At 42.4% G+C, this 25,710-nt stretch overlaps 1 protein-coding gene and 1 long non-coding RNA gene across 3 annotated transcripts in view; both read right to left on the reverse strand.

The window, feature by feature from the left end:
* gpc3 (glypican 3) overlaps nucleotides 1–18,354 on the reverse strand; it is a 128,392-nt gene extending 110,038 nt beyond the window's left edge. For both annotated transcript variants that reach the window (XM_026187271.1, XM_026187281.1), the window contains exons 1-2: nucleotides 17,833–18,354; nucleotides 8,423–8,584 (exon numbers count right to left, since the gene is read on the reverse strand). In XM_026187271.1, the coding sequence (XP_026043056.1) occupies nucleotides 8,423–8,584; nucleotides 17,833–17,989 (319 nt within the window). In that variant the 5' untranslated portion in view covers nucleotides 17,990–18,354. The remainder of the gene's footprint in view (nucleotides 1–8,422; nucleotides 8,585–17,832) is intronic.
* Nucleotides 18,355–18,537: 183 nt separating this feature from the next.
* Nucleotides 18,538–20,901, reverse strand: LOC113029144 (uncharacterized). Its single transcript, XR_003273353.1, has 3 exons — nucleotides 20,281–20,901; nucleotides 19,695–19,773; nucleotides 18,538–19,275 (listed from the first exon to the last, which is right to left on the reverse strand). It is a non-coding gene; the product is annotated as an uncharacterized LOC113029144 (long non-coding RNA).
* Between the last annotated feature and the right edge of the window lie 4,809 nt (nucleotides 20,902–25,710).

Below are 25,710 nucleotides of genomic sequence, written 5' to 3' on the forward strand. Positions count from 1 at the left end.
AAGGCTAGGGAAAAAAAGACTTACCGACCTCCTGTGGAAACAGTGTTGACCATTTATGCTACATGAAAGGAAAATGGTGAATTCAGCACTGAGCCAAAGATCAAGTTCAGATAGTGGAGGCAGAGAGCGAGGGTGTAGCTGGCCAAACAAATGACCACCAGGCTATACTACTCACATACTCACTCACGTTACTTAGTCCAGGAAGCCACAAACTTGCACAACTTTTTCATCACTCTGAGAAACTGTTGTCAATTCAGTTTGCCTATTTTGTGCCTTCTTTCAAGGAAATGAAAAAAGGTGACATGTACTCAAAGTCCTACTAAAAGAGAATTCCAAATAGCTGAAGCGCCGTTATAATAACAAGAGTTTCTGAGAATTCTGACATCAGTTCATTGAATTCAAAGCACTGCTGGCATAAAACACATATTGATTTTTTGGTTCTTACAAGACTGCAAATGTGTTTTTACACCATTACTAAAGGTAATGTGATTCACAACACAACTTTGTTAACACATTCATGTATGTTCTTCCAATTTTTCCACTTCAATCTAAAAGAACATGCGAAGAAGCAAGATTAATACATTTCTGTCTGCAGTACTTCTCAGCTTCTGCCTTTGTCGTGCAGAAAAGGATGACACACAAAAGAAAAACACACATGTTAGAGTTTAATTTCAGTGGCACCCAAACATCCGTTTGCCAATAGTAAATCACATTAGGCTTTCTCCACAAAACAGCGACAGAAACAATAAGGAGGCTTCGTACATTTGCTGTACCTGGATGTTTGGGTGCTCCTTTGTATCTGCTGCTGCTGCTGTTTCTTCATCTAGCTCACTATGTTCTCTCGGGCTCACAGCAAAGAGACACGCTTTTTCCTCTGTGGCTCCAGAGCTCCAAGAGAAACCTCAGAAGTCAGACAGACAGCACACCCTTCAGAATTACAGTGCTTTATTAAGTATCAATCTGTACAACAGTTTGCCGGCCCAGCAGAGGGATCAAAAAAGTACTGAAAATCTCATTACGGGAAAACTAATAAGTGACGCACAATGATAAAACAGCAGCAATTAGTTTAAAACCAAGTTACCAGTTGATAAAAGAAGATGTGGTAATGGCTGGTATATCTCATCGTGTCTGGTAAACGATGCTCGAAGGAGCCCATTGGACATAGCAACACTGCCTCTCCCCATCATTAAGTTATTAGATTAGCCCGGGGCAGCAAGTAAACAACTTCAGACATCTCACTGCAGGCATACATCCCACCAGCCCTCACCGTTATTGGATTACTCAGGGAAACTTTTCCAGAAGACAAAATGACTCCATGGAGAGCGAGCGAGCTACGGGATGATTATTGGAAAGCAGATGATGGGAAGAGCAGAGGAAAGGCCTGCTCAGGCCAGACGCCCGGAGCACTTAGGATCGAGCGGATGGCTAACAAGCAGGAGACAGGGAAGGGATACAGAGGGCAGCGAGGTCTGGTTTTGATTATTGGCTGCTGGAAGGAGAGGCAGCTCGAGTCTGCCAGGTTTCTGCATCATCCGCCTCCTGCCACATCTCGTTTGGGTTACTGCCACAGCAAATGTCCATTCAGCACTATCAGAGACAAATGAGGGCAAACTCCTGTCAAGGTCAACAACCACCTCCACTACGGCCACAGGGGGTCTGCCATTGTAATTCCTTATACACTCAGAGTAATTAAAACTCGTCCAGAAGAAGCGGGGGAAGTCGATGGAATTTTTTGAGACTGCTAATGAGATGCTAATTTGTTGGCCCGCTAGGAACGAGGCATGAGGATCTCAAGGACACAAAAGATTTATTCCCTTTTAAAATGATGGTGTGTGCGTGTGTGTGTCTTCTTCTTCACTAAAACATTTGCCAAGTTTGTTGAGCAATACACACGGCAGGACTCCCGGTGTCTTTATGTTTGATAAAAAGATACGAGCATCCTTTCAAACTCTTTCCAAACTCCTGATAATTTACAGAGCATCACCCCTGTGAGTTCAGAGTAAAGTGGAGAAAGCTCCCCTGCCTCGCGGCAACGAGTGAAGCCACACGCAGATCGCCCTCATGCTGCCTGAAAGTAGTCCAAGTCAGACCTGTTTTCGAACACCCCACTGAGCCAGCCTTCTATGGACTCATTGAGTCATTCCAGGAGCGCCAGGCTGGCTGTCCCACTTTTTTCAACAGATATCACACAGACTCTCTGATATCTACGCACGCGCACGCTTGCACTGCACAACTTTCCTCCCCACACATTCCACTTTATAAGCAATCGGGCCAATCCTGTCCTCTCATGTTTATTAATTAGGCTTGCTCTTGGACTTGAATCTGACTCCCTTCTGGGTGAAGACTATTCCTCGGGAACGCCAAGCTGTGCTGAAACTGAGCGAGACAGCACTGTGGTCATTTTCTGATATGTCATTTTTTACACAAGCGCCGCACAAGAAAGCAGCCCTATCCAGCCCGCAGTGCCAATCAGCTACAGCGGCTTTCAGCACTAATGCAAAAAGAGATCACTCCAATAAAAGTTAGTTAAAGTTAAATAAACGCGTCTCTCATTAACAGAGAAGTATAATCTCATTTTTAATCTGCGGGCTCAGGCTGAGTGTCGTCGCAACAGTGGCAGCGCAGCTCTGAAGGACAACACTGGGGAAATAACATCAATTAGAGCTGCCAATCACCCAAAATGCCAGAAGACAGTTTTGGATGAATTTCTGCTTTGTCGGGCAGTTACACAGACGACAGGGAGGATGGGTGAGTCAGAGGGGATGAGATGAGGTGTGAAGTGTAATCACATCACAAACACAAATCTGTGGCTTACTTCGCTAAGCCTCAACATAAAGACGTCATTTTTGGACTTGTTCTTCAGAGCAGACCGTTTACCGCACATGTGCAACTCAAAATCACACCTGAAAGTTCATTCTAATTAGTGCTGACAGTCCGCTTAAGAACTTTAGTGCTGAAGCAGCTAACCAAAATGATAAATTCACTGCCCCGGGCAGCACTCACAACATTAGTGTTTGGTCACTGTCAGCTGGATGCTATAAAATCAAACCCACACTAAGTGTTTTAGTTTTTCAGATATTCTTCCTAATTCCAGCTCCTCAAATCTGATGGTTCTCTTCTTTTGTCTATTTTGAATCGTGATTCGAGCACTCCAGGGGCTTTCGAGTGTTAGTCACACAAATCAAGCAATTAAAAGGTTGCCAGCTTGAGCTGTGAGAAGCCGTCATTATCTTCTCACTATTTTTCAAAATTGTCTAGACTGTATGATTGCACAAGCAGTCAGAAAACAGGGCACTCAAAGGGCTTATGCAACAGTTTAGTGTTTACATGCCTGTGTTGATGAGAGACTTATAGAGATAGGACCTTGAGACCAAGTTTTTGTAACTCTATAACCCAGATAGTCGACTTATGGGTGGTCTGTTTAATTTGAAGTCTTCAACACAGACTGTAGATTAAAGATTGGTGTGGCCTCCACATGTCCCAATTGGCTGGTGGCCGACTATCACCCAGTTCCCAGCAACTGGAAGTCCCTCCTCCTTCTCCTGGGGCGTATCTACTTTAAACTATGAACACGCCCATTTCACTTAATTGCAGAGTGTCTTAGAATTAAGTTTTTAAAATGTAAATTATCAAAAGTATTACCAGTATACAATTCTTTATTTCAATCGAATCTAATAAAAAGATACAACTGAAAAATTTTAATACCATTTTTTTTTGCACACTGTGTAAAAAGCATGGCCAATTCCTGTAAGTTCCTTACACCTGCATTCTTTCTAATGGCCAGCAGGGGGCAGTTGCAAAAAACTAAAAGCAGCCCAATTGTATAAATGCGATTTATTCATTTGATCGACTCATGACCTAAGTAAAGACTTGCAGTCGAACCTATGATCTCACTGATTGTTGTTTAGTCTTTTTTAATATTATTAATATTATTTAATATTATTATTAGTATAGTTAGTACAAGAAATGATAAAGCAGGGTATGTTTTCAGTCGTGGTTACATTCATCACACCCAGTTTCAAAAGTCCAATTTTGTAATAGCGACTATGCTGAAGTCCAGGCTTGTCTATCTTTTATATACAGTCTGTGGTCCCAAAGCTTGTGATGTCACGTGTTTATTTATTTATATGTTTATTTGAGGACAGGCTAAAAAGCCACGTGGGACCGTATATGAGAACTTTCACCAGATGTGTTATTACTAGTGAAAAGCATAGATCAAGCTCTATGTTTAAAATCTATGCAATGCGCCTTTAAAGACTCTCAAATTACCCTAATCACTATCATCTACTCTCACCACTCCAAACTCTGCAATAAAAAACATGTTCACCGATGTGCAACATCACATACTAATGCACTCGTCAGAAATATTGAACTCCATGATTTATTTACCAAATTAAATTCTCAGCATGCATGAGATCAGACTCTCGTTACAAAGATTAGATTTAAAGCTGTGCATCCTGCGCAGGGTACAGATTCTCATTTTGAAACTAAACTGACATCATCAAGACGCTGAACGTGAGGCAATCTCGGCGAACACGGCCGTATGATCGCGCTAATGCGAATCAAAGTGAAATCCAATCATCTGTCATATTAGAGAGGATGCGGTGTTTTATCCATTATGTTGTATTTTCCTGCTATGCTATAAAGAGATCAGCTAAGGCTCATTAGATTGTGAACTGGCATTTGAAACATGCGCAAAGCACAATTCCTAATGCCTTACCTATTTCCTGGTATTGATCCTAAAGAAAGCTAAAGTTAAGGCGGCCTGTCATCTTACTACTTAAAAGACAAAGATAGACAGAGCCATTACTTTTCCATTGTTTGCAGAAGTTCACTTCAAAAGGGTGAAAACTCTGGTGTAGTCTGAGGCTTGGGAAAGCAGAGCAGGCAGGTGGAGCTGGAAGGAGAGGAGGATGCAGGGATGGAGAGATTGGAGACAGAGGAGTGAAGAGGGGGAGCCCTTTGATCTCTGGCAGAAGTGGATGCTGAAGAGAAGAGACAGAGAGCTGCAAAGAAGACTGCAAACAAGGCATGCACTCAATTCCCAATAGTCGCACCAACGCGAAAGGAAGATAGAAAAAGAGGGGAAGACAGAAGGAGAGAGAAAAGTTGAGCAGATTGAACGAGACAGAAAGGAGAGGGCGAGAGAGAATGGCAGGGTCGCAGAGAGATAGAGAAGAAAGGAGGAGAAGACAGAGAGGATGAAAATGAAGTTGAGGGAAACAGATAAGACCAGGATGTTAAAAGGATTTCAGTCCGTGGGCTGTTTGGGGAGTTCTCTCCAGCCCTATGCTAAAGCAATTAGTATTGAACCCCTTCTAGGAAAGAGCAGCCAAACCACAGCGGCAATCTCTAACATTGTTAGTGTGAAACAACCAAGTCAAGCAAACCCCACGGTCCCCATTAAACCTCAAGTTTTAATTGCCGTGTCAGGATGGTGCCGCATTTCACAGCCCATAAGTGTGTACTCTCAAAAAAGTTGGCCCAGTGAGTCCCTCTTCAACTGGAAACCCCGAGACAGTAAACAGTGCTGCTTTGCTGGGTTGAAAAGGCCTGCATAGCACGATAACAAAAGCTCAACATTAAAAGTGAAAGGGATACTTCGAAAGAGCTGTCGATAGCGTGGCGACAGAGAGAAACGAGCAGTGTGTTTCTTTGTTGCCGTCCAGCTCATTTGAAACCACTTTGTAAAGTTTTCATTCAAAGTGAGATTGTGTCATTTCTGCCGTCGCCATCTTGGTTTTTTCTTTTTTTAAAACAACAACTCTGACTGTGAAACCACTCGCTCACTGGCAGTGTTGGGATTGTAACTAAATGAAAATGTTATGTAGCACACATCACATTTCTTGACAGTAACGAAGTACGTAACTTCATTATTCCCTGGAAGATTCATCACACTACTCAGTACATTACTGTCTGGTAAAATGACCTGATACACACTGTAACCTAATTACCAGTTAGGCTACAGTTCCACACACTGATCAAAATCGCCGTCCTGCCAAGGACACGTGTGATCTTTCTTTCATTGTTCGTGTATGAACGCAAAGCAAAGCTGAAAACCAGCGCAGAGAGACTTCAAAGTAATCATCACAGAGACTCTACTTTAGAAACATGAGCAGGTAGAAACAGAGCCTACAGCCTGACTGCTCGTCACTGGGGTTGGGAGTCACTCAGCTTTTTTTGCTAGCTTTGTGTTAGCATGCTGTTTCTGCAGATGTTTGCAAAGAGTCTGTTTGCAGCACAACAAGTTCTTTTTCTGTCCTGGGTGCCGATTGAACTTTGTGCTCTTTCCTGCAGTGCAATAAAAATAAAAACAATGTCCGCATCTCCACTCAACTGAAATCAGTTGATTAAAGAAAAAACATGTTTCATGTTTTTTTTTCCTTTTTATCTGATTACAATTGTAATGTAATTACTGCATGTAGTACACTAACACGTTACTTTATTGCACTGGTGTCGAACTCCAGGCCTCAAGGCCCGGTGTCCTGCAGGTTTTAGATGTTTCCCCGATCCAACACAGCTGATTTACCTCCTCAACATGTCCTGAAGTTCCCCAGAGGCCTGGTAATGAACTGATCACTTGATTCAGGTGTGTTGACCCAGGGTGAGATCTAAAACCTGCAGGACACCGGCCCTCGAGGCCTGGAGTTTGACACCTCTGCTTTATTGCCTTACTAGAAGACGTATTGTGATTACCTGTCAATCACAAGTCATTAGCCAATGAGTGTGCTGTGGATAATCTAGGCTTCTGGAGGATTCTTACGATGCATGTGTCCAATGATCCCACGTACTGTGGAGACACCACAGCAGTCACACGACCGGCCAGCTCTCTCTATGTCTGTCTCATTTCTTAGCCTGGACTTGTGTTGCATCAGCCCTAATAGTTCCTTTGATGTTATCCAGCCACTTCTTTTGCTGTCCGCTTTTTCTTCCTCTCCCCTGGAGAGTGGTCTTTGTCAAACTTGTCATTCTTGAGACGTGGCCGTATTGAGATTTTAATTTCCCTTCTTTTTGACTGGTGACAGGAGTTCTTAACCGATGCCCAGGATCTTACAAACCAGAAGCAGTGTCTTTTCACTGCCTGTTTTTTCTCTCCCAGGTCACCTGAAAGCATCCATGTAGAGCAGTGGTGTCAAACATATGGCCCAGGGGCCAGAATCAGCCAAGTGAAGAGTCCAATCTGGCCAGCTGGGCAGCTCCGGAAAATGTGAAGGAGTGCATAGATTTTTGCCTGTATTTTTGTAACTTTTACAGCTTATTCTATTCATAAAGAGGCATTAAAATTCATACTTCACCAGAGTAATTAAATAATAGCTAAACGATGACAAAAAAAATTCAGTTTTTCTGCCATGTATATCAAAATGTCTGGGTTTGGGGGGTTTTGAGGGCGGTTAATAGGTCAGTGAGTTCACAGTAAAAACTTTATAATTACAGGATAATCTGGACAGTGAACTATCATAACCTTTTCTGTAATTTTACCCGTTTAACTCATAATTTCACTGGTCCAGTCCGGCTGAGAGGAATACTTGGATAACAGTCGTATTTTAAGCTTTATTCTCAGAGTGAAGATCTTATCTGTACATATTGGCTTTAGCATGACAAATGTCATAGTTTGGACTATTTTGGACTACTGAACCATGCATACACTAGAAGCAGGAGGAAACACCTTTACCTACTGCAGGTTATAACTTTGCATTTACTTTCCAAGAGTGTTTTTCTTTTCATCTAATTTTCAACAGGAAAACACAGAAGCATCGTACATTTTCTTTAACAGAATGATTCGGACACTGTAATAGTCTTTGCACACCTGAGTAGCACCTGCTACACCAGGTATTTCATTTCACTGTTCAGTCACTCACCTGCTTCCTGCACCTTCGACAAAATCTACGTCTTTTTTTCGCGTCACCGTTTCCCCGAGTTGTTATTTTGCATGCGACTGTTCACTTGAGTTAGTCCTAGCAGCGCGCCTCCTCTGACCGCTCTCATCCAGGTTTCCAGGAAGGCTGCTGACTGTCGTGGGGGATTTTCTCTCTCTTTCCCTGTGAATAACAGTCATCGCCAACTGCAGTGCGCCAAATCTCAGGAGGCTGTCACTTTCTGGAGCAACATGTCTGGCACAGACAACCACACTACATCTAAAGTCACTTAAACAACGCGTCGCTGCCATTCCAACATTTAGTTGAACAGCAGCCTCCTGTCTGTATGCATTTTGCTACAGCTTTATTTATACGTGACTCACTGCCTGGAGGAGTGAGCTGCCGATGTGAAAAAAAAATTGTAGCCAAGAAAGTGAACACTGTTGATTTATGTGTTTAAATGTGTGCATTTGTGACACTGGGTTGTTTTTTTGTTGTGCGTGCCAGATGAAATTATCTCGTCTTTCTTCGAGGCAGGTCTTGGATGAACTGTGCAGACTGCTTACCTTGGAATATCGCGGCGTTCTGGATGATGAGACGTTTGAGTTGTGCGCTGACAACCTGCAGACCAGACTCCATATTGCTGCGCGCCGCTACCTGATACCGCTCCTCCATCTTCTTGGAACAGCAGGTCGGGCCTTTGGTTTGGCAAACCTGCAGATCTGCACCTGGCAGGAAATCAGCAGGGACAGGATGGTAGTCTGGATGAACAGAGGGAAGTAGCTGCGAAGCCACTGGTGTTTAATTTTCAAGAAAAAAAAGACACACAAACACACACAAATAGATTCAGCAGCATCCGAATGCAAAAACTAAGAAATATCTCCAGCAGAGTCCGCAGCCTTAATGAGCGTATGATTATTATGTAGAGGCTGTGTTATGTAGCCGGGCTCAAGTCAAAAATAAATTGCTGCTTAAAAATAAGTCATTTTGATCCACATTCGCGCAAAACACTAAAGCTGTGTAGTTCTCCTCAGAGATCAATTTGGTCAACAGAAACTTTTCCTCCACTCAAGGCTACACTTTTCACTCCGAGGATCAAAAAAAGTATGTTTTTTTTGTGTTTTTAGACTTAAGATGAGAGCCAGGAGCAGTGCATCATGCAGACAAATAAACCTAGGTTCCAGCATGCTTTCATTATGGATACACATTAAAAAAAAACAGCCACGAGTAAGATTGAAGGCAGTGAAACAACATTCGTTCACCTGGCTGTGGACACTAAAGGTTGTTTACACCTATGAGAAATAATTGGATTCCCCGAGCTCCTTTTTGAGCGACGCATTCAAGCCTGCGAAAGCAAAACTGGGGTGTCAGGGATGTTTCAGAGGGGCGATGTAGCCAGACACGACCTGATCAAAGAGCAAACACATCGAAGAAATTAATTCAATTAATCCCACACAGGAGGAAAGCAGGAAAGATAAACAAGAGCCTGCCGCCACTGTGAAACTCAGTAAACTTCGAGTCATGGTCATGCTAAAAGGAGTGTGAAATCTGTTTGTTTGTTTTTGTTTTTTTAGATAAAAAGAGTTCACATTAATAAAGAGGAAACAACACAATATCTGTGTCTTTAAATAAATGCTTTGCATCATATTTTCTGAGCTAAAGTTCAGTGTACCCACAGTGGATTTTAGCCTGAACAGTCAAGATGTGACACAAATACAGAAGATCGGGTTAATTTGGGGAGGGCTTAAAAAATATTGAAATAACTGTTTGGAAATTACAGACATTTTTATATGAATTACAGTGTTTTTAATTTTTTTAGTTCCACATTTTCAGAGCTTCAAAAGTAACTGGACAACGTGGCATCGTTTTAAATTTAAGGATTCTTTTTGATGCGTGCTATTTTCAGCTGTCACAAGTGGTCTCCACACCGGGTGGCCTTCCTGATTCAGCCCCAAAGTAGATTTGTGTCTCCACCTGCAACCGGCAATCTTTTGCTTGCCAGTAAAATGTGTTAACCACCACACTGTGGAGCCAACATAAGGAGCAAATATAAGGACTGTTTTTAGTGCTTGGATGAAAATCCGGTGCAGTCAGTGACAGCCTGGAGTGTAGAACCCATAAACATCACCAAATGCTCTGCCAGACCTTTACTGTCTTTCAGTTGCTGTTTGTCTGTGAGTCTTTCTGCCTATCTTTTGCATTTAATAACTGAAAAGCTGCTCTGTTGCATTTGCAGGATGCTTTGGGTCGTTATCCATTTGAACTGTGAAGCACTGGTTGATCAGTTTTGCAGCATTTGGCTGAATCTGATTGGAGACTACGGCCCTGCATGCGCTACGATTCATCCTGATACGTCATATCAGCAGTATCATAATCAATAAACACTAGTGACCTTGCTTCCACTGGCACCCATACACACTCATGCAATAACACTGCCTCCACCGTGTTTGTCAGATGATGTGTTGTGTTTCAGATCATGAGCCTGTCAGTCTCCATACTTTTCTCTTCCCTTCATTGTGCTACAATTTAATCTTGGTTTCGCCTGTTCAAAGATGTTTTTCCAGGACTGTGCAGACTCTTTTAAATGTTTTCTGATAAAATCTAATCTGGCTTTCATGTTCTTGAATGTAATCGGTGGTTTGCACCTTGTTGTAAATCCTCTGCATTTTGAGTCGTCTAATAATTTGCTCCATTCTTGATTGCAAACTTTGAGAATAGTTAACCCACCTCCTTGAGAGGGTTCTTCAGTTGGTTAGATGTTGTGAAGCTGTTCATCATAGAAATAATTCTGTGATCATTCACCTTTTTCACTTCACGTTTGATGTTGCTGAGCTGGGTGGTGAATTCCTTCTTTTAAAGCACCAGATTTTTGACTTGGACATGTTTTTGCCATCTCTCTTGTTTCTTTTGATCTTTCGACCAAATGATGGCCTCTCGACAGCGGTCATATGCAAGTTCAGCACTGGAAGTGTATCTGTTTATCTTGTCATAAAATAATGAAGGAAAGGGCCTCATCAGGCCATGAAACTCCCTGTCAGTCAATTTTCTGATTACTTTTTTTTTTGCAAATACTTAAAGAACATTACATAGTAATCAAAACAGTAAGAACAAGACAAAAACAACAACATAAAAAATTATAAAGACAAAAAGAGGCAGTGGAGGAGTTCGAGTGAGTAGGAGATTAGTTCGGCCGCAGAAACCCCATTTCAAGTTAGAATTTGATCATAAAATTAAATAAAATTTAAGATTCCTATGTGAAACCAAAACCTTCATGTTGAAAATTTGTAGAGATCAGAACGTTTGTCCACATAAAGGAGAGTAATATCGGTTTCCGCCAATTTTCTAAAAACTTTTGAGCCTCTGAAAATGGGAGATTGTGTATAAAAACAGGCTTTAATTCCTAATTAAAGCTGAAACTAACTGACTGGTTTAAAATCCCCTGTTGTCGTGTAGAGAGGCAACATTGCAAAATTACAAATCTGCATAATTGTCCAAATACTTACAAAGTTTAAAGATTTCCACCTTATCTCTGCTTGAAAATGATGGACAGTCAGACATAAGTAGGACACAACCATCCAGTGTTTAGATACAAAGAGCAGCTCCAGTGAAAACCCCTTTCCTCGGTGCTTCCCCCTCTCAGCCTCTCTGTCCCACATGGCTGCTGAGAGCTCAGTGGAGGCTGCAGTGGTAACGTGCCAAAGCCTCGTTGAGGAGTTGTCTCCAGGATCTGCCTCCCTGAGAGGCATCGGTGACAAGGGCCTGATTGATGCCACGGTAAACAAATGTCAGGGGAGCCTGCCAGCTTTGGCTGCCGCTGCTTTGGGTGCGAGGATATAAGGAGGCGGAAGCAGTGAGATTAATTTGGAGGAAGGGGGGGCTGCTAGGATTGCGAATCAGAAAAGTCTTGATAGCTGGCGTGTCAAAAGATGGAGGAAAGGCTTTTGTGGAGGCAGAGGGTTTATCTTAATAACAAAAGTGAGTGTCTCTATTGGATCGGGGCTCTTTCTCTGTGAGATCTTCAAAAGAATAGATCTTTAGTAGCGGGCTCGGGCTGCAACAATGCAGACACAGACACGGTGCACATTAAACTACCGGGAGATGCAACAGAGCGACAGTCTTGATAATTAAGAATCGCTGCAGAATTAAACAGAGAACAGCTTCTGCTAACTCCCAGCTCACCCCTGACTCCCATCAGGGTTTAGGGTGTACAGTCTAATGAGCAAAAGAGGCAATAAAGCTGTCACCCAGCACCTTTTTGTGTGCATACTGACAGGCTTAATATCTTAAATCAATGCGGACAAAAGACTCCTGACGGATAAGATCAAGTTAATTTCAGACTGCAGGGGCAAAATTATTAAGCTGTCAATAGCGCCGTAGGTGAGGCGAGCGCGGCCTGAGCGGAGAAGAGACGGGGATTTAGCAATTATCTCCGGCGAAACAGGCAGATTCATCTGCACCGTTTGTCGTTTTGCAGATGATAAATGTGTTTCATTACACGAGTTCCACAGCACTGAGGGAATAAGCGAAGGATTCGGGAGGGAGATGATTCCCCCGTAGAGTTTCAGAAATAACAAAATCGTACCGTCTAAATAAAGCTTTCTTTCTGACTGACACATCACTGGGGAACGAGCTTCCTCCTGCTCCCCTTTGCTTTAGGCTCCATCCCTGTTTCTCGCCCCTCTGCTTTCTTATTTTTCCTCTTTTACTCCTTTTCATCTGCGCGCACTTTTGTTCCGAGCTCGTTTTCCTTCACCTACCTTGAGCTTAACAGCTCCTGGGCACTGTGAGCAACTTTAAAATCAGCCTGTTATTGGTTAATTGGTCAATTTTGGGCGTCCTTATGGCCAATTCTCTCCCGCAAAATGAAGAAAGACAAGGTAGCAATTTACATGTAAATTTCCCCAGCATGCAACCTCGGTCCAAGGTGGCGCCTTTAAATTACTGCGTGCTTTCAATCAATACTGTGAAAGGAGGCCGGGTAATTCGACGTGCAGGACAGCTGCTGTTTTTATGAGTGTCTCTGAATGCCTTTTATAAACACATTGATCGCCCTTCAGATTGTCACAGCCTCATCTAACCATCCTCGCTGCTCTACCCCTCACAGAAAGTTTCCTTTGAAAGGCCACTGCTGGAAACGATGGCCCTGTCCTCACACTAACACACACAAACACTGGAGGAGTCCTCACATCTTTAACAAGCCCGGGAAATCAGAGTCAGGGGAACAGATACATTGCATTATGTGTCTAAGTTTCTCGGCACCAATTAGAAAGCTATCACTATGCAAGCTTAATGATGGCGACCATGGGGGAAAAAACAAGTTGTACTAAAATATAGAATATGCTAAAAGCCGTTCATTATGAGCATAAATTATACAACAGCTAGTTTCGAGTGGAAGCGCGTGGGACTCCGTGGCTACCTCTCCGGGGCAAAATAAGCCAGTGTCACTTTTTAAAGATAGAGCCATTTACAACCAACCTAAGGAGTGATAATATCATTAACTACTGGGGATTAAAGTGGCTTTAAGTATTTTTAGAGCTGCTCCACTTTAAACCATTTGATGAAGCAATGGTTTGAAAGCTGGAAGCAGGAATGTGAAAGTGCCCAACATTGTTCTCTGCTTTTTCCTTTTTGTTTTGCACATAACAATGAGGCAGTAAACAAAAGGCTCCTGTCTTTAAAGTGGGACCGTTCAAAAAGGAAGAACTGAATAAAACCAAGTATGAATCGGTGTTTAACCAGCTGGAAAGGCTTCTCGCTTCAAATCAGACTCATCCACCTATTAGTCATTCGCTGTCATTTCTAAAACAGGGGCATTTGGGACCTTTTTGCATGGCATCCTGCTGAGAACTATAAAGCAACACAAAGCTATAATTGTTTTAGCTCACAGCAAAAGGAGGAGGAGGAAAAAACTCCTTTGCAGGACCTCTTTGCAGGATTTTCTGCTGAAACTAGTTGGATCTCAGCCTCCAGCACACAAGTGTTACTCTTATATTTCGTGAGTATCTGATGCTGCTCTCATGAATCAGGTCCCACCGCCGCTGTCGGAGATCCAAAAGGTCTTCCCATCATCAAGCCAGCGCCGTGACTAGTGGAGCCGCTTTCTCGCTCATGTCCCGGGGTGAGTGTTCAGCGCTGCCTGTGCGCCTCGCCTCACACATATGTGATGACACGATGGAGTGAACCGACACCCAGCCTCCATTTCACCTTCAGCCAATCCAACCACCCACAGCAACAGCCGCAACAAAGACACGAGTGGTACTACTCCTACAGATGTGCCAAGCTTTGATTTTTTCCCCTCTATATGCCTGCTGTAATCTTCCTCTGCACTCACTTCTTTTGAATCACACTTTTGGAAAGAAAAACTTTAGTCTTTTGGTGCTTTTTTTGCCCCCTCCGGCACCACATGCAGCATTATTAGAAATTCTGCTCTGCCTTCCTGCGGACATGTTTCTGAATCAGCCACCTCCCCTACACTATACTCAATATCGATACAGTCCACTTCACATTTCACTCATACACACACACACACACACACACGCACGCACGCAGAAAGTTATACTTCCCTCAGTCGGATCACAACTAGCCACCCTCAACAAGTAATTTCATCAATCTTTCATTTACTGTGCGCCTCATCGGAGAACTCGTGTTATATCAGCCTGCATGACAAGCAGCTGTAGCTGTGACTCCAACTTATTCAGCATGAATTAATGGTGAGTATATATTATAGATGAGACATGACCAAAAATGAATAAAAAATAGGTCAAAAATGTACTAAATGTGTGAAAAGTGACTGCCGATTTCATGTCCTCCCCAAAAATAATACTAATAATAATAAAGTCAGCTCATTAGGACAAAAGTGGAAGATTTGAGAGTTATGGAAATTCCACCAAAAGCTCGAGCATGCCCAATAAGCCGCTCATTCTGAAATCTTTACAGAGTGCTTAAAATCTGTTAAGGACCAGCACTGGTCACTGCACATAAAGCATTGTGGGGCCATTCAGCGTCACTACCGCGAGCCCAAAATCAAATCCCATCCGTCCCAGTATCTGTGATACAGCGGGACTGCAGATATTTCAGGACATCTGGGATTTTTAATTTCCTATATTACTTCAGTTTCTTTTCAAAAGACATGAAGTGAACGTGAGAGACACCTGTCACCATACAGGTACAGTTACATAATTCTTCATTAGTCATAAGTAAATGGTAAATGGCCTGTATTTATACAGCGCTTTACTAGTCCCTAAGGACCCCAAAGATCCAGTCATCCACCCATTCACACACACATTCACACACTGGTGATGGCAGCTACATCACAGCCACAGCCACCCTGGGGCGCACTCACAGAGGCCTACTCTTTAATACAAATGCTGTAAAAACTGATGAAATGATGTACGGCAACGTGCTCAGTCAGTGTTAAAGAACTGAAGAAGTAAGTGACAAAGACTTGAAGCATGGTCGTTTCCAACCTGTCTACAGCAGTGACTCATGGGTGTTTATGAGGAAATCATTAATTCAGCAGCTTTGTGATGGTTCTATTAGTTATTTGACTGGTGTGTTTTCCTGAAAACTGAGAATGGTATTTAGAGTTTGATTAGCAATGGGCCAAGCGGTTAACAGCGATAAATCACAAACATTTATCTGCAGGGCCGGTGCTTAAATGTTGAAGACAGAATGAAGACAGAATAAAGTGCTGCAAGTGTAATGCTGTGTTACAGTCTTTGCATCAGTACAGTGATGTTTTACAGTTGTTGTTGTTGTAGTTTACAGTAGCTGTCAAAATAACAGTTTCATGCTGGTAAATCTAGCTTGAGGGATGTACTATAGATACTTTATTGGGAGCTGTGTTACAGTACACTCTTATTTTTCTAACGTTTAAATCTAAATGTTGGAGAAAGAACTCTAACTGGGTATATTAACCCTGGAGTTTGTCTGATATTTGCTTTGCTGAAAGTGATTGATTTCTTTTTTTTATCTCTTGCTGTTTTGCATTGAAACAATATAATGCAGAACGCATTCAGAAAATTCAGCTTGCACAGTTGATTAACGGGAGAAAATACTTAAAGTGCTATTGTTTTGCTGAGAAGGGGGTATTTATAGAGTATTATTGAATATTTAGGACCTAATGTACAGTATATTTTTCCATTTGCCAAAATGCTCAAGGCCAAATAAAACTTCTAGATGTTTCCTCCATGCACAAGGTATTTTAAACAAATTGCCAGGAGCATCAGTTGTGTGTAGCATCACTGAGGGTACTGTTAACCTCTATCATAGATACAGGGGATACAAACATTTCTTGTATTTACATATTTTTTATATCCGACATAACATTTAGTCAATCAGCAGACTTCAGGGAGCCAAAGCAGAACATTAGGTTTAACACGCTTGTGAACACCTTTTCTGCAGAACTGTATAAGCCATAAACCAAGCAATTAATCTGCAACAGACCTGCAGCGAGGATGAGTAAACCAAACCATGCCTTCACTGGCCGTGATGGATTGTTCTATGGCTGATTGGTGAATTGATTCCAGTGAAAGTAATGGTTATGAACTGTTAGTGTCCAGCTCAGACTGATTCCTTAGAGATGGTGCACAGACAGCTGGTCTGCCTAGCCTCAGATTTGGGAAGGCTAAATATTTCTCATTGCCTGCCAAGAGAAATATTTAGCTTCCCCTTTGGCTGGCAGATAAAACGCCTGATGGCCTAGGTGCAAGGTGTGTGATTAAACATGGATGCTTGGAGAAATGTAGGGCTCAGCGGTTAGGGCTGCATGCACCTTACACGATGGGAGCTTAATATATGGCAGAAGGAGCATGACAAAATATGCTTCAAAGTGCATCGCGCTCTCTCTCTCCTGCTGTTTGATTTGAAGTATTTTGCGATTCGCCACACTCTTTCATGTTTACAGAACATTTAGTGTTATTCAAAAAGAAAAAAAAGAAAGAAAAAAAAAAAACACCCCTCTTTGAATCAGGTGGGAGTATTGCATGCTGCGAACGGAGAGAAAACAGATAACCTGGAGCACTTCCCTGTGCTGACATGACACTAAAACACCTAATTAACATTTGCGGCTGGCTGTGATGCAGACACATGAGAGGCTTTTACCATTTCCATAGTGAATCAGAATGCACGCAACAGGCTCCAGTGCACCAACATGCTGCATTCTGCAAAAGAGGACAAAAATATGGACTTCTGTCCACAAAGACCCGAATCATTTCACCATTAACCTTTTCTGTTTTTTGCCAACTCACTTCTCCAGATCTATTCCTTCTTCATTAGAGAAGATAGAAGTCAGTGACAGTTGAGCTCCATGGAACAAAAACAATAAAGATGAGTTTGGATCATTGCATCATTTACAAAATAACTTCCAGTTTGCTTGAAGCTCAGATCACACACATAATTGATATTTGCTGACAATGTAACAGGAGTGGCTGTGTACATTTTGACTATTAATCCTCTTTCATTCCCTCAGCTTTTACCCCGTCGTCATGTATTTAAACAAGCACCAAAGTTAGTGTTTTAAGGAGGCTGTCAATATCCTAACTCAAATCTTGCAATGTTTCAGCACTAACAGAATCAAAGTGAGGTGCAAGGCAAGGTTACTCCATGTTCAGATCAATACAAGAACAAATTTTACAAGTTTCAGTTTCGTATTTGTAACAGGATATTCCGCTTAATGCGGCCAGATTTTCTTTTTTTTTTTTAATAAAATAAAATGCTCAGAGCAGGTTAGTAAACGTTCAGCCAGAGGGATGGAGAGTGTGTGGGTTGGCTCTCACTGAAAAGGTCAGCATTTAAAACAAAACACAGAAGCGCTATAGCGGTACTATCCGCTAGGAAAAAAAAATATATTTACAAATCTATATTTGACTTAATGCGTTGGTGCCGATTGTTAGAAACGTGCTCTATCCCACAACATTATCAGGAGTACGTAAAACATTAACGTCCCGTATCTACGAGCTTTATTAATGACAGTTACCTGACACTGGGGTTTCGGGGACCCACTTGGAGCCCGGGTGCAGAGACTGAAATACTGTGCGCACCTCCTGGCAGTTTGGCACGTGTCCGCCGGGAAGGGAGAACAGCTGGAGGAAGGCGCACAGAAAGAGCGCACTGTGGACCGGTGAGGAAGCCATGGCTGACGGGCAGCAGCACTCAACCAAAGCGGACAGAGTAGAAGAAGCAGCGGTAAAGTTCAGCGCGCTAAAAGTTACAGAAGGAGCCAGCGTTTGCGCTGATGAGGTGAAGCTGCAGCTCCCGGCTCGGCTCGGATCAGCATCCTTCCGCTTTCCTCTTCTCCTCCTCTCAGAGTCCGTGCACTCTGCAAAGCTGCTCTCTCGGGCTTCTTGGAGCTACACGGATGCCGAGAACTTATGACTCCCTGTTCATTTGCAGCAGCGAGCGTCATCTCTCCGCACAGATGGATGAACGCCCCCCCCCGATTCCATGTGCGCGCTCATTAAAAAGCGCGCGCCACGGCGTGAAGCTAGCTGCGCTTACAGAGAGCTCCTCTCAGTGATGCGCTGACACAGTGGACCTGTGTGGGCGCTCGAGTGGAAATATGAGGGGCTTAATGCGCTGCACGAGCCGCTTTAGATTAACCGTACGGGATTTAACTGGGGCACATCACTCGTGCGTTTCACTATACATTTAAACCCGTGTTTACCAGGAGCTGCACACAAAACACCAAAGACATGTATGAGCGGCAGTTTATTTTTCATTCACATGGAGATTGTTCATACAGACAGCTGGTTGTGCACGAAGCACAAAACTCACTGTTACATTATACAGATTTCTTCATGTCAATTTAAAATGAGTCTTACTTTCACTCAGATCTACAAGCATTAAAGTTGAGATGGTGCCATCTAGTGTTCAGTGTGGATGTCAACAGCAAAAACGTTGCCCAACAGACAAGGACAAGATATTAAACTCCGCAGACTGAACAGTTCATCAAGTCAGAAAAGTTGTTTTGGGAGTTTAATCATCTATTCACAATGTTAAGTGTTGAAATTTAAATCATCCATCTTAAAAACAGCAAGTGTCACAACACCAGAATCACAGCAGAAGTAGAAACAGCAGCAGCTCATCTCGTGCCTGCTGTGAAAGGCTTTCAGTCTTTCAAGTGTTGCTCAGGACAGACAAAACACACGCGTGTCGCACTTCTGAGAAACCGAGAGCTTTGCATGGATTTGCACAGCAGAGTCTTTCAGAAGCTGAGAACAAACCATCAAAACTCACTGTAAGCCCAGCTGAGTTTAAGTGCTATGAACAGGCGGAAAGGTGACCAGCAATACCCCAAGTGCACAAACTGCAGTAGATGAACGTTTACTACCTGCACTGTGAGCACTTTGGAACTGCCGGGACAACAGTGTGTTCATCTCAAGGAATGAAAAGTCATGAGGGAAGATGTCAGAGGAAAGACCTGTAAAGAAGCACATGTGACAGACACAGACTGCTTTTACTGTCACACTTATACAAGATGATTTTTTTTAATTTTTTTAAATGGCCAGCAACCATTGCTTCCATGTTCCAGTGGCATGTGTTATATTTTTCGATTTTAAAAATACAAATTGATGGGTGGGCCGTGGGGGGGGACAACTCCCTGGGCAACTTTAAAGCATCCATTTATCAATCTAGATATTTGTCCATTGAGTTTTTTCTTACCACTGTCGCCAAGTGTTCGTTGGGGGGGGGGGGGGGGGGGGGCAATATAAAGCGCCGTACGCCATCTTGTTGATTGGGCGCTACACAATTGAAGTGAACTGAAAAACAAGCCCTCCAGACAGAAGGGGCAACTAGGGCAGTAGACTTTGAATACTTCACCAACTACACTAGATGCACCTTAGCTGGAGGACCATGAGGCAAAAATGGAGGGAAGTGATAAACTGGATCACTTCCACACACCGCCAGTCTGCACGATCTGCAAGGAAATCAAACAGAACATGAATAATTACTTAAACGGATTCCAATATTAAGACTGGATACATGTGTTGCCTTTAAGTGGTATAGGAAACTCATTAACACCAACGTGCTCTATATTAGAGTTAAAAAGAAGTTAAACACGATAAACGGCGGTTTACAGGCACGACATTGCAAAAAGGATGGTCACGTTGCCATTAGCCCTGCACTGACACGCAAAAGTTACAGTCCAAGAGATTCTGATATGTTACACGTGCACACACTCCTTCACATTAAAGGAAATTATTCCGTCTGCTCATTTAAAAATCCGATTAACCTGTGCAATTAAACACTGCATCAGATTTAACCAGCTGATGCACCGAGGAAATCCTATAACTGAGTTACAACGGGCTGCCGAAGCTGTTCTGCAGCGTGGAGAAAACATGGAGAAGTTTCCCTTTGCACCAATGTGAAGTCTCATTTTTCAGAAATAAAACCGTGAAAACGCCTCACAAATGATCCGACGTACCCCGAGTTTTGCATGAGTGCAGGCCAGCTTTGGTACTCCACATTACCCAAAGGTTACAATCAAGCCTTAATCTTCGATCGAGCCACACCAGTTCTAGAGGTTTCTCTCCACGGTATCAGCACGGCCCACGTGTTTCACTAAAGTTTGGAGAAGCAGGAGGAAGTTTAAACTTACGACGCTCCATTTTCCAAAACCATATTTCAGGATACAACATCGGAGGTCATCTTTGTTCGCTTTTTATCCCTGAACTAAAAGTTTCAGAAGGCCGGAGAGCCGAGCCGAGCCCTGCCCTGCTCTGCTCTGCTTTCACGAAGCGGCGCCAGCGGCGTCTGGTGCTGCCCTGATGAGCGCATGGAGTCCCTCAATTAAAGAATAGCACTCAATCAATCTAATGACGCAATTAAGACAATCAGTGCCGGCTGCTGAGCAGTAAGCGGGTTCATGTTTAGGTGTTCGCGGATTAATAAAGAGATCGGCCTTCATTTGCGACCTGAGCAAATGCACTTTAACAAGCTATTGTCAGCCTTCGTGTGCAGATTACACCAAGACTGAATAATCCGATAGATTCAATACTGCCTCACACAGCGTTCAGATTAATGCGCAGGTGGCGCCGACAAACTAATCAACAGCCGCATCAGACTTTATGTCCAGACCTTGCCAATCAAACGTTTCTATTAGCGCAGTTGTCAGCACACGGCTTACCTCTGATCGTGTTGAGCTTCATTCAGTTTAATGGGTGTAGTCAAACCAACGGGGGCTTCCCATAAAGCAGAAATCTCGCAGTATCTCTGTGGATTTTCCATCTCAGTGTATTCCTTTTACCACCCTTCAGCGCAAAAAAACAACAACAACAACAAAAAAACTTTTGTCATTCATCAAATTGTAACAGCATCTTTTTCTCTTTCTGTATTTCTTCCTCTTTGTGGGGGTGGGGGCAGGAGCGCAGGCGGATGTGCGTCCTTAAATCCACTCATAATCAATGCACTTGTAGATATTTGGTATCATATATCTACAAGCTTTCCTCTGAAGCGACATCCGCTGGGGAAGAAAAAAACAATCTGAATATGAAACCTGAAGTGAGATCAGTTTTATTGACCCACCTCACTCATCCATTCACTGCCGTGCTGGCCAAAGAAACCCAGGAAGCTTGTGACCTATAACCCCAGTAAAACCCTGCCCCCACATAGCCTTCTGTGCTGTCCGCAGCCAGGATGTCCCTCCTCTGCAGTCCCACACAAAACACCATTTAATAAAACTCTGTTTTCAGCTGTCAAGCAGAGGGATGCACGGCCTTTCCAAAGCACGGCGGCACTCCCCTCTCCACCGTGGAGCCGAGCTGCAGTGTTGCCTTACTTTCCGTCTTCTCTGGTTGAACTTTGACCTAGTTTCCCAGGCTGTATGTGTGTTAGAAAGCCTGTGATTGGCTGCATAAAGAGAAAGAAGGCCCCCAGCTGCCATTTTATTTAACTCATCTGCAATACGTGATTGATGTCTGCACAGACACAAGAAAAGGGATCATCATAGAAACACAGAAAAAAAAATGCAGAGTCCATTGTGTGCATTGGTGGCAGCAGCAGGGTGGCTCAGTGGTTTACATTGGTGCCTGTAGGTGGCTCGGTATGGAACGCCAGGACTGCCATAATGAATTAATTAAATACACCATTAAATAATTAATTAAATGTGGCAATAATTAATTAAAATTGGAATTAATTAATTAAATAAATAGTTATGACACATGTAATTAATTAATTATTGACACATGTAATTAATTATTTATGTATTTCACATTTTAATTAATTATTGACACATTTAATTAATTAATTATTGACACATTTAATTAATTATTTATGTATTTCACATTTTAATTAATTATTGACACATTTAATTAATTATTGACACATTTAATTAATTATTTAATGATATATTTATTTATTTCATTTTGGCAGTCCTGACGCCTGGCTCTCGTCATGAAATAATTTTATCTGTCAGCCTCACCCATCAAACTCAGGGGGCGGGGTTAACGCTGCCCATGCAGCTTCTCTAACATTTGATTGGTTGCCGTGCAAAGTAAGTCAAAACAGGTCAATCCTAGATAATCGATTGCTTGTGCAGACTTGGGGCAGCCAGTTATCCCAGAATGCAGATCAAATCACAGGCAGCAATGGTGGTGGTGTAGTTTTTCTGTCACCAGCTACACTTTTAACAGTGTTTTAGCCGCGAATGTCGCGACGTATGTCTGGTCAGGTTGTCAACATAGAACATGTTTGCAAAAGTGCTCAGATGTTTTCAGAGATTTCACTAGCTCTGCTAACAATTAGCATGCAGAGTGCACCGAGGGGGTTACGTTAACCGGTTTGTTTACATATTCCACTCTCCGTGTTCCACATGTTGCATTCGCAGATTCTCATTTTCACCGAACGATCGTCTCTTTCCGCCTGGTCTTGTGTCTCTGTGCTTCTGTAACATAAAGAACGAGCTGACATTTTTCTCACGAAACCAGCGATCAGCTCAACAGACCCTCAGTTTACCTGCATGCATCCTCCTCCTCATCTGTCAGCTGTTTAACACCTGCTGCTAATTCAAGAAACACGCCTACGTTACCTGGTGATAGTCACAGTTTAACTGGGCAGCCGGTGCTCGATATAACGCAATGTCAGCGCATTTTTCTGCACAAGATAAGTAAATATAGTGTTTTCCCCGAGCGCAGAGCTGCTGGAGCTCGTTTCCTTACAGAGCACTTTATAGGCGAACAGCTTTATCAGCGGCTGATGTCCAATCACCGGCACACAGCTTTGAAACCTCAGCTGAGTTTTAGCTCTCAGTGGTTAAACGCTGGACTTCATTCACTCAGGTTCTGTCTGTCGGGTCACGTTTACTTCGCTGTTTTATTTACAACTGAGCAAATCGGTTTGGCTGAGGTTAAAGTTACGTTTCATAACTGCATAGTTTCACAGACGTTTAATGGTTCACTGGCACATGTGTTAGACTGAACTATCATCTAAATATCATCTGTTTTTTAATAGTTATTCAACTGTATTCTAAGCACCAGCTGTCTGTTAGAATGTGATTTTTTTTCTCTCTCTGTTGGCAGAGGTATAAAAATGCGCAGGAAAATCTGACATGCATGGCGAACTTCACCGACGATATTTAGGGAGGAATAAACACACATCAAACATAAATGAACCATTTGTCTGTCTCCATAATTGAGGGCATTTTCTCTTCTTACGTCAATACTCTCTCTCTCTCTCCTTTTTTTTTTTTTGCTTTTTCGGTCATGTTATGTTTACCTGTCAAAGGCTTGTTACAAACTATGAAACACATGGTGCAGACTTCTGGATGTTAGAAGAAAACTAATACTGCTCATGAATGAGACTAAAGGCAGGAAGGTGTCCTTTAAGACTAAACATGTTAATAGGACCTCCCTATTTATATCATAGTTTATGATATATCACGTGTATTTCAGTAATAGCCTGCTGAGGCCACTATACGTTTGTTTATATCTAATCTTCCTTTTCAAACATTTAAACAGCAGCGAGTCTGCAGCTGAGGGAATACAAACTCAAATTGTCGGAACAGGTTTGCTCGTTTCTTGGATTCATTTGGTGATTTATTAAATGTATAACTGTTATTCTAATCTGCTGCTGAGTCTCTTACACTTTTCTTTATGCTGTATATTTTCACGTCTCTGGAATAGTTGGCAGTTAGATAGTCAGCTGGGAAACTTTGTGTTAACTCATGGAGCTGAGGATATCGTGGATATCGTGGATATGCTGACCTCGCTGCGTGGTGTACAGAGCGAGGTCAGCATGATTAATATTCACAATAAAAATATTAGCCGAACATCATGAAGTCTGTATGTGTTTCATAGTGTCGAACAACCTTTGTACAGTTAAAGCCAGCAGTTACTACATGACGGAAACACCAACGTTATCTCTTTTATGTGTTTATACACAGGTCACGCTGATTACTGAACAAAAACCCAAAGATCAGATGTTAAACAGATTTATTTGCTCTCTCTCCTCCTTAAACATGTTTTTAATGTTAGTTATAATTCAGAATTGGCGACTGAAACACGTAGGACACATAAGAACATCAGGAAATAAAACACCGATAAATATAACCTCAGTAAAAGAAGTCAGCGGGGGTTACTACAGCTGTGTACCGGGGCCTGCGCTTTGTCGGTGGGATTGCTTGCGAGGCGAGCGGGTCTATCCCACGCTTTGCCGTGAGACTGGGCAGACATCTCCGAAATCATCGAAACACTTTTGCAAAGAGGCTGTATCTTGACAAACCGACCAGACACATGAAGATTAAACCACTACATTCTCGGCTAAAAAAATATTAAAACGGTATTTGGTAACACACAAACAGGGTTTTTCAAAGCTCAGTTCTGTTAGCTTCCACATGCAGGTTGTTGTGTGCTAGAAACAATGGCCACCAGGCCAAAGCAATGGTTTTGACTCGATCAGCGTTAACCCCGCCCCCTGAGTTTGATGGGTGAGGCTGACAGATAAAATTATTTCATGATGAGAGCCAGGCGTCAGGACTGCCAAAATGAAATAAATAAATATATCATTAAATAATTAATTAAATGTGTCAATAATTAATTAAATGTGTCAATAATTAATTAAAATGTGAAATACATAAATAATTAATTAAATGTGTCAATAATTAATTAATTAAATGTGTCAATAATTAATTAAAATGTGAAATACATAAATAATTAATTACATGTGTCAATAATTAATTAATTACATGTGTCATAACTATTTATTTAATTAATTAATTCCAATTTTAATTAATTATTGCCACATTTAATTAATTATTTAATGGTGTATTTAATTAATTCATTATGGCAGTCCTGGCGTTCCATAGCTCGGGGTTACCCCCGCCATCGAAACTGCGCCCAACTCTAGCACAGATCAAGTTGCTCCTCCTGCCGTCGCACTGCCTGCTACACATGAGAGGATCAATCAAAATATCGATAGTATTGATACCAACGATGGTATTGGTGTCCGATACGGACGATCTGATTTCCTCGTGTCAGCATTGTTCCCACATCATCATAATTAATGTTGTTCCAGGTTCAACATGGCAAGTGACCAATCACCTTCTTGTGACGTCATTCCTTTGCGACTTCGAAATACCCGCCTTCGAATATTTCGAAATACAAGTGAAGAAGCGAGAAACCGCCGCCTGTCCGCCGAATTTGAAGTCAATTTAGGATACTTTCCTTTAATAAACGGTAAGCATTATACATATGTTCCTCACTTGGCTTGCTGTTTGTTTGCTAGTGATAGGCTACTTGACGACAGCATTAGCTAACCAGTGTTCTCTAGACCAGCGTTCCCCAACTTTTTACTGGTGTCAAGTCAGCCTCCAATTCGAGACTTGCAGTCAAGCCAGCCTCCAGTTTGTTTTACGTTCCCT

This window comes from Astatotilapia calliptera, chromosome 2, assembly GCF_900246225.1.
Source record: "Astatotilapia calliptera chromosome 2, fAstCal1.2, whole genome shotgun sequence".
Taxonomy (NCBI): domain Eukaryota; kingdom Metazoa; phylum Chordata; class Actinopteri; order Cichliformes; family Cichlidae; genus Astatotilapia; species Astatotilapia calliptera.